The following is a 14103-nucleotide window of genomic DNA, read 5'->3' as shown; positions in this document are numbered from 1 at the left end:
CACATCCTCTGGCTCATTTTAGATGTCTTTCATGCTGAATGAAACGTGGGGAGTGCTGCACTCACATGAGGTCTGACTATACCATAGTTTAATAACCCAGGCGCAAATATATTTTACTCAACGATGACAGCGAAATCACCAGCAAATGTAAAATAAAAATCCAAGAACGCTGTATTTTTTGTACATTTTGTATGTTATATAATATATACCTACATGTATGTATAATCCTTTTGCAGAAGATAAACAATAATTTTTACTGTATATAAAGGACGGAGAAAATTGGAAAAATCTTGTTACTTGAATGAATAAGCGATCGATCCCGAATCAGGACCTCCCAGGACTCCAGTGCTCACGAACCTTTGCCATCTCGTAGCAGAGATATAATTCCGGATGAGTTCCACGAAATTAACGAGGGCCATCTCCTGGTTGGCGTCTGAATACACCTTCAAACGACAGAACCGAAAGGAAAATTTTAATTATTTTGTTGATGAATGATTTGTTGACTAGGACATTGTGTAGAGCAATTGGAACTCACGTCGTTAATGACGATGGTCGGGACGAATGATAATGGGGGTTCGAGACACTCAGTTATGTACCCACAATGGGCGAGAAGATCGTCCCCGTAGCTCGATGTGCAGCAATTATCGATTGAATTTAATCCCAAGTTTGCAGCGCACTAGAATCAATCGAAAAAATTGTTAATATTGTTAATTATTAATAATTAAGTGCGATGTGGAATGATCGATTGATTGATTTTTACTTGTCGCGCTGCAGCCGCTGGATTTTTGCTACCAAGCGCACAGTCCACGAATTTGACTTTTAAAAATTGTTTGTTCGCTTTTGGGATCGCTAATCTATCGATTTGATCCAGTACACAGGCGTGGGCCTTGTTTCCCTCGTACTCGACGGGGCCATGTTGGCAGTCCAAAGTCCATTGCTGGGGCTGTACCTCGATGTACTGAGAATAAATAAAAAATCCGCTCTGATGACAATTTTAGAAAAACAAAATATCCTGCGTTGAGGACAAAAAATTATTTCTGTAAAGTTGAAACTTCATTTAATAATTTAAATCCTCGCCCATAATGTTTAAAAACCTCATGAACTGCAAAAAGAGGTCACTTACTTTGGCTTTACCGTACGGCACGAAGTTAATGTCCAGGTATTGGTGTAGATTATTGTATGCGGGTATCAGTTGATTTTTTATGAACCGGATACTGTCACCGCAGAGTGTCTCGTAATAAACGTCGACCTTGATCAGTGCATCGACCGTCTAATTTTAAAAAATGGAAATGAATCATCTCGTCATCATGACCGATAACAATGGGAAGTCGTGGACGGACTTACCGAACCGCACAGCAGAATAACAATGATAGAAAGAGTGTACCCCATCATCGTGAAGGTGGTATGACTTTGACTCCTCTTCAGGAGAATAATTAGGGAATGTTGCTAATTCTCTTAAGTACTCCTCATTATTCTGTTTTGTTTACACCGCTGGTGATACAAAAGCCAACATTTTCACTCCCTAAATTAAATAACAATAAAAGTGCACGATTCTTGGCTTCATTTTTCGTGATATATTGTTGCTGTTATAAATATTTTTGGAATAAAAAAAAAGTTTGGAATGGTCTCACGTACTTACGAGACAGCTATTGTATTTTTTTAAACATTAAATACGGCTGGTAACATAAAAATATGAGAACCAGTCGTCGCAATCAGTTTATGGAACGCTGTTATCGCGGGAATTCCCCGACTTCCGCCGGGTTTTCCAGACATTCGCTGGTCACATTCGTGTGTCATGTATGTTTTGCGTCTTAAAAAATCTCAATGTACACGCAACTAAATTAAGAACAAATAAAGAGAATAAATTAAGAATAAATAGGAATAATTTGGAGCAATAAACAACAAACGGAAAATGGCAGTTCCGGTGTGATAAGAAAAACAGCAAATGCCCACGTACAACGATAATTTCATTTATTACATGATACAGTGACAATGTGTTTGTCAAAGTCATTTTCAGTTTACACAAGTGGACGGTTTGTTTGGGATTTTATTGCAGATAAGTTTTTTGAAGTTATTCAGGGCTTCATCGTGATTCGCATCTGGGAAAACCTGTAAATCGCAAAAGTCAGACACTCCCATTGTCACCAATGAACAAAAGTATCGATTGACTCACGTTATCGACGATGATAGTGGGCACAAAAGTGACCGGAGGTGACAGATTGTGAGTCTTATCTCCATGAGCTGCTAAGAGATTGTCACCATGCGACGTCTCCATACAATCACTTATCTCCTTCCGCACCTCGGTGCTCAATCTGATGTTCCTGGCGCACTAAAACCGAACAACAATTCACGAATTCAATATTCATTCAGCAAAAATTCGGTCAGAATTTTAATTAACAATTTTTACCTGTGCAACAACTGCCGACGGATTGGGACTGGACATTGCACATTTTACGAGCCTCACTGACAGAGATTGTTTATCAGCGAAGCTCACTCTCTCCAAATTGTTGATGGCATCTAGGGCACAGGCTTGGGCCCGATTTCCGCGACACTCGGAGGGCCCGTGCTGGCAGCTGAACAGCCATTTGCCAGATTGATCACGTCGTTGCTGGGAAAAGAGTAGATGGTGGGGTGAAAAATATTCTGAGATTTATTAGCTGGGTCACTAGGTCAATTTTTAGACGGAGTAGTTTCGTTACTATTGCAACATACCCTGAATTTTATTAAGCAACGAACTGAGAATTATTCCACTCGTGTAATCACGTGGTGAATTTTATTTTATTACTTAGCATTTAATAACGAAAAAAATGTCCCAGAGGTGCAAAAAATTCCGAAAACCACGAGACCTTGAATTTTATTGCACATTCAGAGGATTTTTATTGTCGCTCGCTCGAAAAGTTTCATTCGCTTCCTTAAATAAAAAAAAATTCCACTCACGCTGGCCTTCCCATAAGGCACAAAGTTGACGTTGAGGTGGTCCTTCAGATCCTCATATGAAGGTGCAAGTTGGTTCCTGATGAATCTGACACTGTCTGGACAGAGTGACTCATAATAAATATCAACCCTGATGCATGGTGATGATGCACAAGGCACCTCCTCCTCCAGACTCTAATGAAAATTCAAAAAAATTGCGTCAACGATCGGCAATCGATGATGAGAAATAATTGATCAACTCACCGATCCCCAGAGCAGTGCAAACACCAAGAGAACAACGTGTCGCAGCATCGTTCAAGAGCTACTGTGATAACTTCCTCTCAATCGCAGCTATAACCCAAAGAACATCGGGTCACTGAGGCTGTGGGCAATTTCTTAAACGGAAAGTAAACCAAGTAGGACGAGCTGATATCAGAATATCAGAGAGTGGGCGATTAAAGTGCAAACCATAGCGATAGGGATTGACTGCAGTAGCTGTGGATCAGATTATCTTTCACCGAAGAAGTCAATTTTATTTGTTGAAAAAAAAAACGGTATAACGTTTTTCGTTATCAGCGTACACTTGAATTATACATAAACATATATAATTTTCTTACTCGGTTCGATAATCGGTTGGCTCTGTCAATTTTATACTGAGTCTTGTCATAAGATTTTTTTTGCATATGTTGTCACATATTTTTTACTGCGATAGAATAATCCATTGAAAATAATAAAACTGACATTAAAAAAATATTTATGCCACCCAATAAGAATTCCATTTGAGACACAATCGATGAGTGATTGGGATCTGTCGTAAAATGTGTTAAATTGTTTTTCTGTTGGTGTATTTTTTATTGAATATTTTTTTACGTAAACAATTTTCGTTTATTCTGTCTTTATAAGTTTTTTAAAAGGTCATCTCAATGTAATAAACAATTCCAAACAATTCACCAATTAATGGGCTCTCTAACTCGACGTGAGACCTTCTCATGAATCATCATTCGTTTATTCTCCTTAATTACTTGACATTTCATAACTCACTCAGCTAATCTATTCATTAATTCTCCAGCGGCAAAATCACACGCTCAGTGTATAAAACAGGAATAAATCAATCTGAGAAGATTGAGAGAATTTCATTAATGAGTTATTCACTTCGAACAAATAGCCGGCTTTTTCTCGTCGGAAATGCGACTGCAGATGAGTTTCTTGAAGTCAGAAACCGCTGCGTCCTGATTTTCCTGAGTGTATACCTGTAATTAAACCCTAATTACTCGAGGAATGCCATTCAATTAACGCCTATTCTCATTCGAATCCTTAAAAACCATTTCCTATCCACCAATTCCCTCAATTAATTAGCATAAACAGTGAAGAATCCAATTTAAAAAAAAATAAAAATTGAATAAATTCGTTAATGAATGAGTAAATTAATTATTACCCCATCGAGGACAATGGTGGGCACAACAGCCAGTTTAGGCTTGAGATCATGTGTCCTCTCGCCGAAGGCAGCCAGAAGGGCATCCCCAGCATCCGATTTTCCGCACTCGTCGATGGTCTTCCTCGTCTCCTCGTTTAATCCAGCGGTCTCGGCGCACTAAAACATCATCAAATAAATCCTATAAATTATGCGATCAGTGAATGCTAATTAGTGTCTGTCATTATGGCCTCCCGAGGCAAACCTGTGGGACTGCGGTGGCTGGATTATCGCTGGACATGACACAACCGATGAAAGACACCGCCAGGGATTGCTTCTCCTCGAAGGATCGCCCGGACTCGAGGATTGCGTTGTAACCGCAGGCCTGGGCCTTGTTCCCTTGACACTCCGTGGGACCGTGTTGACATGTGAACGAGTACTTTTTAGCGTCGCTCAGCTTAGTCTGGATTTTGGAAAAATTAATTAAAACTCATTTAATGAGAAATTTGTACTCGTTGGTTCTGAGTTTATCTCCATATTTATTATTATTGCTAAAAATTACTAACCGAGGCCTTTCCATAAGGCACGAAATTGATGTTGAGGTAATCCTTGAGTGCTGGATACGAAGGTATCAATTCATTCCTCATGAACATCATGCTGCTTCCGCAGAGTGACTCGTAGTAAATATCGACAGTAACGCACGGTGATAATTTGCATTGTCCGTCTGCATTAACGATCTGAAATAAAAATCTCGAGATAATAACGAGCATTAGTTATCCAAAAAAGGCCTACAATTTTCACTTTCTTCTTCCCCGCTTTTCACTTTCAGTAACATTACTGTTATTTTAGAAAGGTCCTTGATAAAAAAAACCTGGGACACTAGTGCCCGAGTAGTTTCTATTCTGCGAATGGAAATTCAGGATTTCGTACTCACCGATCCACAGAGGAGCACAAAGACACTAATCACTGGGAGTCGCGTCATGTTACGAAAGAGTCTACGTCTTTATTTTCGCATGAAAAACTGAGAGAACGCCTGACTCGGACTTGGATCTTATAACCAGCGAAAGGATTGTCCAGGTGGTGGGATAGAATTGACGATGACTCGAGGGGGAGGGAAATCATAGGTATTTGTTCATCTCATCGGGGTCAGAGAATCCGTTTTCTCTTTCCACACCTGGTTCACCGATCCATCGTGGGCTCATTCTGACCTTCAGCCGAGGCGACCGAGTGGGACCAATTAAAGACCCGGGTTCAGGATAAATATTTAATTACAGGTTGATAACGGGAATGGGGAGAGGGGGTGATTTTTGTATTGAATTTCAACTTGCGAAATTGGAAACTGGTCGGGATTGATGTCGTGGAGTCGTCAGGTTTTATGGCTCAATACTTTCGAATGGTTTGAGTCGAGTTTTATGCGATCAATTCATTTATTAACTGGATAAGATTTATGTGATTGTAATTTTTAAGATTTTCAACTACAACAACAGCTTCAAACACTCCCCAAGGACTGAAAGGATCAGGTATATCAGGTATGTCAGGTATATCCTTTATTCTCATTAAACAAGACTCAGTAAATCTCAAGGATCAAATAAAAAATACAGAACATAATTTTTCTAATTCTAAAAAATTCATCACGTCACGTCTTGATGCCCTCCTGGAACTTCACCTGGTTCTGGGCCTTAGTCATCTCCTTATGCAGGATCTCCGCCCGTTCTTTGAACATATCCGCCAGCTCCTGGTTCTTCTGGGCCCCCTCACCTCGCGCGTGCATTATCGAGAGATTGGCGCAAGCATAAGGATTCCCCATTTCGCAGGACGTGAAGCTGAGCTTGTACGCCTCCCTGAGATTGGGCTCTATGTACTCCTTGAGGCCTCCCATGTAGATACCAGACAATAAGAAGCAGGCAGGCTCCTCCTTGAATTCATGGCACGCTTTCCTGAACATCTCCATTCCCTTATTTATTTGCTTCAGTTTGTCTTCTTGGAGGGTCATGGTTTTATGCGTCGCCAGGACTCCACCGTGGAGACACCCCCTTGCGTCGTTCAATTCGCAACCCTTCTCGAAGTATTTAAATGCCTCCTTTATATCTCGTTCACATCCTTTCCCTGGAAGACCCCAAGAGAACAATTTTTTATATTAATTCCCTCTGAAAATTAAATTATTTTATACATAATTTCTTATTTGAAACCCCTGCGATATTCAACATTCGATGATAACTCGTCAGGTCAGTATTACGATCCCTTCCTTACCTGTAGCTTTGTATCCACCGAATTTGGCGCAGCTTCTCGGCCAATTTCTCTCGTCACAATTACTTTTGTAAAGACTAGCGGCTTTTTCAAAGTCCTGTTTAATACTCTCCATGTAATCCCCGTAAAGATGACAGGCTGCAATTAATATTCATCATGAATTCACCCTGAATAGAGGACAAAGAGGTTAGACTGTACTTGACTCACCGTTTCCATTTTTCTCACTCTCACAACCGAACCGATACTCCATGTAAATGTTCTTCAGATACGCCTGGACATCCTCCTCGTTCTTGAAATTAAATGTCATGATGTCAAGTGTTTATTGTTACACTGTCACCTTTTTTAATCGCGCAAGCTCCTTTATTTATCTGGAATTGTTGCCTCTTTTTTACCGACTGAACTGCCGAAGCGCGCACGGTGGCGCGAATATTTGAGAGGTGCGGGCAGGCGGTGGCTCGCAAAACTAATCGAAATAAAGTAGATACGGGATAATAAAATGATAACAATGTTAATAAGACTAACAAAATATTATGCAACATGAATGTGAAATATTCTTTATGCGCCTCGTTCAAAAAAAAATTCTTTTCAATTATTTTTACACTTTTCAATGAAAAATTGGAGGAAAAAAATTGCTAGAAAATTCCGTATGCTACAGTGAACCCTGCTGTACCGACCGAGCAGTCGTAGCGCGCACGACTGGCCCGGATATTTGAAAAATGACGGGCTTGCGCAAGCTCGTATAATTCATCAGAATAAACACTGTACACGTTCAACAGGGGTAGTTTCCCTGTGAAAGCTCGGTCAGCGTGTCGTGCTCCACTTTTACTTCCACTCGCTCATTTCCCCTGTTATTGGCACCTCTCGCAGGTGCCATCCCACCCCCGCAAGCCCCCACCCCCCGCATGTGCCCGAAAACCCTTGATTAAAAAAAATTAAAAATCGCGAAATAAATCAAAATAGTGAAGTGGAGGTGCGCTACACCTCCGGAAGTTCATCCCTATTTCACCCCTAAACTGATCCCCAAATTGTGATGTGTCCTACGCTTTTTAAATGCCAGTGTTTATGCAAAATGGATGAGCCCAGCGTAACGGTGTCAACCGCGATAACAGAAGTGACAAGGCACTTTGAAGGGTTTATTTGGAATTATTTGGGGTGAACAGGACATTTGGGCTGCATTCGGTCATTAGGCCAGTCGGTAATCTCCTCATCAATTTGTGACTCGACAGGAAGGGCAATAGCGTGAGTACAGAAACACCAGAACCACTGACAATTTTCCCACCCCCTCAAGACTCGTGAACAACCCCGGCTCATTCGGGGGTTGTGGTTCAATGCCTCTAATCATTCAAGGTCATGCCAAATTACTACGTCACGCAATGGCGTATTACCGGCGCATTGTTATTATTATTTTTATTATTCAGCTCCCGGAGCCAAATCTGTTTTGTTATCGCGATGACCCAAATTCTTCATCACGTGTTGCAGATGAGTGAGTCAGTGAAGGTTGCCGTCAGATGCAGGCCCATGAACCAGAGGGAGAGGTCCTCTGGGTGTCAGGTAAGCTGAGAGAACATCCCCAGCCACCGGGGCAAAATGGATTTTGTAAATCAGAATTTTTTTCGACGAAGTTATGGGGCTCTGGAGATTGTGGGAGATTTTGGAGGGATTTTTAATCTCTGGATTTTTTTTTGACGGGCCCATTTTGCCCCAGATACATTGTGAATCACTATCGAATGGGGAAAATCGTCGTCCTTATATATCGAGCGCTGGGGTGGGTAACTAGGCGACCCAGCAGTCAAAACATGCGCGATCGAGTTTCGCATTGCATTTTTTTCCTCTCATCATCCCCTCGATTATTTAATTTTCAATAATTATTTACGGAGCCCTAAAGGCTCAGCCTGTCGAGCAGATCCTGTCCAGAAGGCCCTGTCGATCCTCCCCCAGTCGACACAAATTCCCTTCGAAGAAGACCTGCGGGATAAGAACGTTCGCCTTCTTACCGATGCGAATATTTTCCACTGACATTAACAGTCTAGAGGACATTTGAATAATAAATAAATTGTCGAGTAAAGACACTAACAATGAATTTGAATGTCGAAGGCATTCCAATATCAACTCACACTCGGGGAAAAGAATCGATAGTTTATGAAGCCAACGGCTACCGAGAAAAATAACCGGATCAATTAATCGATTTCAACTTGCTCTAGATTACTCAGAGTAGATAAAAGTAATGATCAGTGAGATGCTCCGTTGCATTCACAATGCAATCGCGTAATTATTAATAACATTCAGTCTCAGAGATTTTTTCAACAGAGATCGCAATCAAATTCGGATTTTTTTTAATATTAACATTTACCCACAATAACTCGGTCACTTAATTCTGCCCCCAATGCATACAGACATTAATTAATCAACTAATTAAATTAATGATCCTGCTTATCATTCAGAACATCGTCTCGGTGGATCCAATCGCCAAGACCTGCACCCTGGACGGTTCCCCCGGTGCTGGAAAATCCTATCAGTTTGACGCGGCGTTCGGTCCTGACAGCACAACCGAAAAGCTCTACGAGGACGTGGGTTCCGTCGTCGTGGAGGCTGTCCTCGAGGGCTACAATGGCACGGTCTTCGCCTACGGCCAGACCGGCTGTGGTAAGTCCCACACGATGCACGGTTTCGTGGAGAAGACCCTCGAGCACATATTCGAGGCGACATCAACATCATCCTCCGACACCCGATACCTCGCCCTTCTCTCCTACCTGGAGATCTACAACGAGCGCCTCCGAGATCTTCTCCAAGACAATTGCGTCGAGGGTGCCCTCCAGCTAAAAGAGGACCCCAATCGTGGGACCTACGTCGCCGGTGGCCTGCGCGAGGTCACCGTCAAGGACGCAGCCGAGTGCGCCCGACTGGTGGAGCAGGGGGACAAGCGTCGTGCCCTAGCTGCGACGAAGATGAACGCTACATCCTCGCGGAGTCACGCAGTGCTGACGATTTCCCTGGAGGCGCTGGCCATGGGTGAGGACACAGAGAAACGAGGTGCAGCGGTGCGAAGAGGGCGTCTTCACCTGGTGGACCTGGCGGGATCAGAGAGGCAGTCGAGAACTGGTGCTGCTGGAGATCGATTGAAGGAGGCCGCGAGCATAAACCTGAGTCTATCGGCCCTGGGGAATGTGATCAGTGCTTTGGCAGCGGGGAATGGACGACACGTGCCATACAGGGACAGCAAATTGACGAGACTCCTCCGGGACAGTCTCGGGGGTAACGCAAGGACTCTGATGATCGCCTGCGTCAGTCCCTCCGATGACAACGGCGAGGAGACACTGAGCACCCTGAGGTACGCCGCCAGGGCGAGGTGCATCAAGAATAAACCGGTTGTCAATGAGGATCCCAAGGACGCACTCCTCAGGCAGTACCAGCTGGAGCTGGAGCGGCTGAAGAAGCTGCTGGAGGGGTCCAAGGACTTCGAGGCCGATGAGGACGAGGACAGGGGGACCAGTCTGACGTACAACGAGGAGGTGGAGAAGCTCAAACGCGAGTGCGAGGACTCCAACATGTCCGCCCAGCGGCACAGGGAGGAACTGGAGGCGCTGAGGGGACGGTATGAGAACGCTGGGAATTTGGAAGCTGATGCTGGCCATCAGAACAAGGTCTGGACGTCCACGACTAGGGAGATTGATGAGAAGAGGAGGCGGAAGAGGGAGGCTGCCAAGAGGGAGGTCATGAGGCGGTTGGAGAGGCTCACCATTGGTGGAGAGGCTCAGGGTGATGCTGAGTTGAGGAAACGCAGGGAGAGACGCAGGCGCAGGCTTGAAATCATTGCTGCTGCGTTGGAGAAGAGCGCGCAGGACGGGAGTGGTGGGGCATTCGAGGTTTATGGACAGCTCAGGACCACTGAGGATGCCCTCAAGAGAATGGCCAAAAGGACTAAACAACTCGAAGCTGAGGCACTCGATCTCCAGGTGAATTTCCTTGAGATAATTTTCTTTGATTAATATCATCACAATTTTTTGAGTGATTCCGCATATTTTGGTATTGAAAAATAAAACAGAGTCGACCGGTTCTCTCCGGACGTCAATAATCATCCTCAGAGGAAAAAACATAACGTAATGAGACTTTACACCGACTGCAACACGTCCTTTCAATTAGCATCTCCTCGTAGAATTGTTTAAAAACAAATTAAATGGGGGGAGAGCAATCCCGGGTTCTCATGACAGCTCTCGTGATTGAGAGAAGTATAAAAAGACGTGACCTTGACGTGATATTTTTGGAGCGACAGTCACGTGAAAAACGTCACTCGTCGGCGATATCTTCTGTTCAATCACTCGAGTACTAGACGTACATTAAATTCCCCGAATGTCAAATTGTCCAAAAGTCAAATTCGTATTCACGGAATGATTGGAATTTAAATCACATGCGCTTGTCAATGACAATTGACACGATAAAATGTCCAGACAGTCGACGAAGTAAATCATCACACGATGACTTCCGTGATTTTTTAGAATATTTTTCTCCATATTTAGTAAAAAATGACAGCCACCACTGACATTGAAATATTTATCAACAAATTATTCATAAGTCTCCACCGCTCCCTCCTCTCGATCGATCTGATGAACCGCACGCTATTTAACGCAACCGGGATCTACCACCGTTATCCCAAATCACTCCATAAAAGAAATTATGAGACTCCCGTTATTCAGCAAATACCCGCTTCCCTAGGCATCCTGGGACGCGGAACGTCGTGAACTCCTACGGAGAGAGCTGCTTGCAACACAGATATGCGAAGCTATGCTGCCGCATCTGCGTCCTGGCTGTCCGTTGCGTGACCTCACCGCTGTACGTGCAGCAGCAACGTGGTGCGATGAGCTCGGTAGGTGGAGATTGCCAGATGCCTCATCAAGAATACCACTGCCACCGCCACCACCTCTGGGACGCGACGGACGAAGATCAAAGCCTGATCACAATAATAATAGTGATGATAAGGACAGCGATGATGAGTCCAGAGGTGAAATGAGCCACAACGAGAGGAAGGACATCGTCGGAACGTATTTCAAGAGAAATAGAATCGACGAGTTGCTGGCGAGGGCGAGGGAGGCCAAGACCTTCGGTAAATTGTTAATTAAAAAAATTGAAAACGAAAAAATATTCAAAAATATGCAATTAGTTGTCAGAATTGTGAATTAATTTTTCATAAGTACAATTTTTTTTCAGAAACCAACGGCCGACTGAGTAAATCCGGTGGTTCAGACGACTCCACCAACAGCTACCTCCAGCTAAATGCTCTGAATCTTCAGACAACTGCCCCAAGGGTTGATACCCCTGGAAAAGTCCCCGCGCACATCGCAGGGGGTCGACCCATCGGCTCATTCAACGCCTGGCTGGTCCAGGATACAGCGCCCCGATCAATTCTGAGTTCAAGTCAATCCAAAAAAGTACCTCCACGTATTCTCGAGGCTCTGCCCTCGCGGATGACCTCCTGACGAGACTACGACGCCAAGGATCGCCAGTCATATCAATTTTTACGATATGTTCTCGATGGTCTCCAGTGAAAGTCATTACGTAAAGTTGCAGAAGCGAAGAGACTTTTATTTTTTAATACTTTTGATTGGGGACCTGTCTTCTCTGCGCTGGAGAAAAAATGAGGAACAGTACTCGAAGAGGTGGTGAATTACAGGGAATATGACAACAGAAGCAGAAGATGCTCTCCAGGACTCCCCATATTTACCAGCAGCTTTCCTCACACCTTTTCTCTCCCTGCGAGAGATTCAGAGATTCACGAGACGTGAATTCCAGGTCTGGCGGCTCCTCTGGACGTCTCCAACGTTTTTTATCCCCAAAAGGTCACGGATAGGGACAATTGCTGGTCTCTGGACAGTTGTTAATGCACATAACGTGCGTCAAAGTGTTCCGAAGATGTTTTATTCGATTCCATAAAATACTGTGACTACTTTACACATATCCCAGTGATAAATACAAAGTTCTAAGTGCTAATTTGAATCAATAACCAGTCTCGGTGTCGAGAGTGAGAAATAAAAAAATGGCAAATGAACAACCAACGAGCAGTTGATTGCAAGATATTCTTTCCTTTCGTGGAGATATTTTTTTTGCTCTTTTAACGAGTCGAACGATCATTATCTGATCGTTCGTGACCCACACGGTTCACAGTATATCTTTTTGAGGATGATAATTGTTACTTGTACATGGGGTGCATAAATTCGAGTTATTTGTCAAGGCTCTGAGGTGTTTTCTTTTAGTTTATTCGGGCCAAAACTTTCCAGAAACACTGGCTTGATGGCGCATGAAACTAATGATGAAGGCATGTGATGTCCTGAGTCTATTACGGTTCCAGAGGGATCGCGTGCTCTTCGGAATGAGTGTGTACTTCCTGTTTTGTAGAAGTTTATAAACATCGTGGGGTCAATCAATTGTGCATCGAATATTTATTAACAACAGGTATTTTCCGGATTTTTTTTCATTGAAAAAGCTCCACAGGAATTTTCGATAAATTATTCACACGAATTTGATTTTAATTGAGTGTCAGGTTTGATTAGAAAATTCGTGAGGATTTTCCTGTCAAATCTAATCGCATTTTCTGTAAACATGTCATCAAAATAATTGTAGAATGTTGGGACGTCAACTACGAAGCTCCGAAATTTTTAATAAACAACGTTTTCACTGATATTTGATTTTTTTCATTCGAAAATTGTTTTACAAATGCACTGGGCCACTTTGGCTCCAATAATTATTTCGAGTGATTGAATAAGAAGGTGATATTTCTAAAATTCAAAAATTCCGTTGATCCTGTAATGATTTCTCGTATCTGAATTCAACCGAATAATGTCCGATTTCAAAATAAAGAGGCGAGTGCCCCGCGAATGAAAGCGAGTTTGGAAGCATTAAAAAAAAATTGAGTATCTTTTTATGGTATATTTTTTGTCTTCCTCGGTTGCGCGAATGAGCTACTTTTACTTTCACGTTGGAGTTGCTACAAAACATTGCCGGCGCGCGAAATTACCCAAACACTTTAAAGAAGCTCACACACCATTGAAAATAACCGCTTTCCCCTATTGAAAGTGCCTGCTCTCTCATTCACTTCTTTTATTCTCATTATTCGGTGTTGATGGACACAAGGGAGATGTGATTTATGACCTGGAGAGGCGGAAGGGGATCAATTATTTAATTATTTTAGCGGTACCCAAATAATTGACGGTAATTCCCAAGGAATAATTGAATAAATAATTCTAAAGTTCATCAGCAGGTCTTCAATGCTCCAAATGACATCTCCAAGACTCAATCATCGATTGATTATGACAGGCTAAAATTAAACGAATGAGCAAATATTTTCCACAATAAAAAATTAAAATACAAATTAATGAATTCTCTGAAATTGTCGCGTCCTTGCTCCAATTATTTAAATAATTATTCCTCGTCATGTTAAATAATTCCTCGACCCCGGTCGCTTCTGCCTGAATCAGCCAGTGACACTGCAAAAAATGGAAGAAAAAGGGGAACAAACAGTTGTGTACATCGAAACCAAAAAC

General features: G+C 42.8%; 5 protein-coding genes across 6 annotated transcripts; 1 reads left to right on the top strand and 4 right to left on the bottom strand.

The window, feature by feature from the left end:
- Positions 1-148: 148 nt before the first annotated feature.
- LOC135170678 (GILT-like protein 1) lies at positions 149-1604 on the bottom strand. Its single transcript, XM_064136712.1, has 5 exons — positions 1345-1604; positions 1124-1270; positions 761-958; positions 536-676; positions 149-443 (listed from the first exon to the last, which is right to left on the bottom strand). Exons 1-5 carry the CDS (start codon positions 1390-1392, stop codon positions 294-296), a joined length of 684 nt encoding a protein of 227 aa, XP_063992782.1. The 5' UTR covers positions 1393-1604; the 3' UTR covers positions 149-293.
- Positions 1605-1954: 350 nt separating this feature from the next.
- Positions 1955-3587, bottom strand: LOC135170680 (GILT-like protein 1). Its single transcript, XM_064136714.1, has 5 exons — positions 3178-3587; positions 2938-3108; positions 2408-2608; positions 2174-2329; positions 1955-2109 (listed from the first exon to the last, which is right to left on the bottom strand). Exons 1-5 carry the CDS (start codon positions 3223-3225, stop codon positions 2014-2016), a joined length of 672 nt encoding a protein of 223 aa, XP_063992784.1. The 5' UTR covers positions 3226-3587; the 3' UTR covers positions 1955-2013.
- A 154-nt stretch (positions 3588-3741) lies between these two features.
- LOC135170679 (gamma-interferon-inducible lysosomal thiol reductase-like) lies at positions 3742-5418 on the bottom strand. The gene is made up of 5 exons (XM_064136713.1): positions 5259-5418; positions 4891-5061; positions 4590-4787; positions 4349-4504; positions 3742-4163 (listed from the first exon to the last, which is right to left on the bottom strand). The coding sequence occupies exons 1-5, from the start codon at positions 5304-5306 to the stop codon at positions 4062-4064; spliced, it is 675 nt and encodes a 224-aa protein (XP_063992783.1). The 5' UTR covers positions 5307-5418; the 3' UTR covers positions 3742-4061.
- A 438-nt stretch (positions 5419-5856) lies between these two features.
- Positions 5857-7373, bottom strand: LOC135170677 (cytochrome c oxidase assembly factor 7 homolog). Its single transcript, XM_064136710.1, has 3 exons — positions 6779-7373; positions 6575-6709; positions 5857-6430 (listed from the first exon to the last, which is right to left on the bottom strand). The coding sequence occupies exons 1-3, from the start codon at positions 6876-6878 to the stop codon at positions 5961-5963; spliced, it is 705 nt and encodes a 234-aa protein (XP_063992780.1). The 5' UTR covers positions 6879-7373; the 3' UTR covers positions 5857-5960.
- Positions 7374-7458: 85 nt separating this feature from the next.
- Positions 7459-13790, top strand: LOC135170659 (osmotic avoidance abnormal protein 3-like). Of its 2 annotated transcripts, XM_064136675.1 has the most exons (5): positions 7460-7810; positions 8051-8122; positions 9013-10524; positions 11282-11669; positions 11774-13790. In XM_064136675.1, exons 2-5 carry the CDS (start codon positions 8051-8053, stop codon positions 12040-12042), a joined length of 2241 nt encoding a protein of 746 aa, XP_063992745.1. In that variant the 5' UTR covers positions 7460-7810; the 3' UTR covers positions 12043-13790. The 2 variants fall into 2 exon arrangements, with proteins under 2 accessions (XP_063992744.1, XP_063992745.1); XM_064136674.1 differs by having other exon boundaries at positions 7459-8122.
- Positions 13791-14103: the final 313 nt, after the last annotated feature.

The sequence above is a fragment of the Diachasmimorpha longicaudata genome, chromosome 17 (genome assembly GCF_034640455.1).
Source record: "Diachasmimorpha longicaudata isolate KC_UGA_2023 chromosome 17, iyDiaLong2, whole genome shotgun sequence".
NCBI lineage: Eukaryota > Metazoa > Arthropoda > Insecta > Hymenoptera > Braconidae > Diachasmimorpha > Diachasmimorpha longicaudata.
Note: the sequence above shows the minus strand (reverse complement) of the source record. Positions and strands in the feature narration are given on the sequence as shown.

Excerpts from the sequence above, each read along its gene's own strand:
- LOC135170659 (XM_064136674.1), top strand. The coding sequence starts at position 7,922 with ATGCCAAATTACTACGTCACGCAATGGCGTATTACCGGCGCATTGTTA. Across the intron at positions 8,123-9,012 it reads AGAGGTCCTCTGGGTGTCAG|AACATCGTCTCGGTGGATCC; the intron begins GTAAGCTGAGAG and ends CTTATCATTCAG. Across the intron at positions 11,670-11,773 it reads GAGGGAGGCCAAGACCTTCG|AAACCAACGGCCGACTGAGT; the intron begins GTAAATTGTTAA and ends ATTTTTTTTCAG.
- LOC135170678 (XM_064136712.1), bottom strand. The coding sequence starts at position 1,392 with ATGATGGGGTACACTCTTTCTATCATTGTTATTCTGCTGTGCGGTTCG. Across the intron at positions 1,271-1,344 it reads TTATTCTGCTGTGCGGTTCG|ACGGTCGATGCACTGATCAA; the intron begins GTAAGTCCGTCC and ends TTTTAAAATTAG. Across the intron at positions 677-760 it reads CAGCGGCTGCAGCGCGACAA|TGCGCTGCAAACTTGGGATT; the intron begins GTAAAAATCAAT and ends GATTGATTCTAG.
- LOC135170680 (XM_064136714.1), bottom strand. The coding sequence starts at position 3,225 with ATGCTGCGACACGTTGTTCTCTTGGTGTTTGCACTGCTCTGGGGATCG. Across the intron at positions 3,109-3,177 it reads TTGCACTGCTCTGGGGATCG|AGTCTGGAGGAGGAGGTGCC; the intron begins GTGAGTTGATCA and ends AATTTTCATTAG. Across the intron at positions 2,609-2,937 it reads TGCCTTATGGGAAGGCCAGC|CAACGACGTGATCAATCTGG; the intron begins GTGAGTGGAATT and ends CTCTTTTCCCAG.
- LOC135170679 (XM_064136713.1), bottom strand. The coding sequence starts at position 5,306 with ATGACGCGACTCCCAGTGATTAGTGTCTTTGTGCTCCTCTGTGGATCG. Across the intron at positions 4,788-4,890 it reads TGCCTTATGGAAAGGCCTCG|ACTAAGCTGAGCGACGCTAA; the intron begins GTTAGTAATTTT and ends TCCAAAATCCAG. Across the intron at positions 4,164-4,348 it reads CCACCATTGTCCTCGATGGG|GTATACACTCAGGAAAATCA; the intron begins GTAATAATTAAT and ends GTTTAATTACAG.
- LOC135170677 (XM_064136710.1), bottom strand. The coding sequence starts at position 6,878 with ATGACATTTAATTTCAAGAACGAGGAGGATGTCCAGGCGTATCTGAAG. Across the intron at positions 6,710-6,778 it reads GAGTGAGAAAAATGGAAACG|CCTGTCATCTTTACGGGGAT; the intron begins GTGAGTCAAGTA and ends TATTAATTGCAG. Across the intron at positions 6,431-6,574 it reads CGGTGGATACAAAGCTACAG|GGAAAGGATGTGAACGAGAT; the intron begins GTAAGGAAGGGA and ends GGGGTCTTCCAG.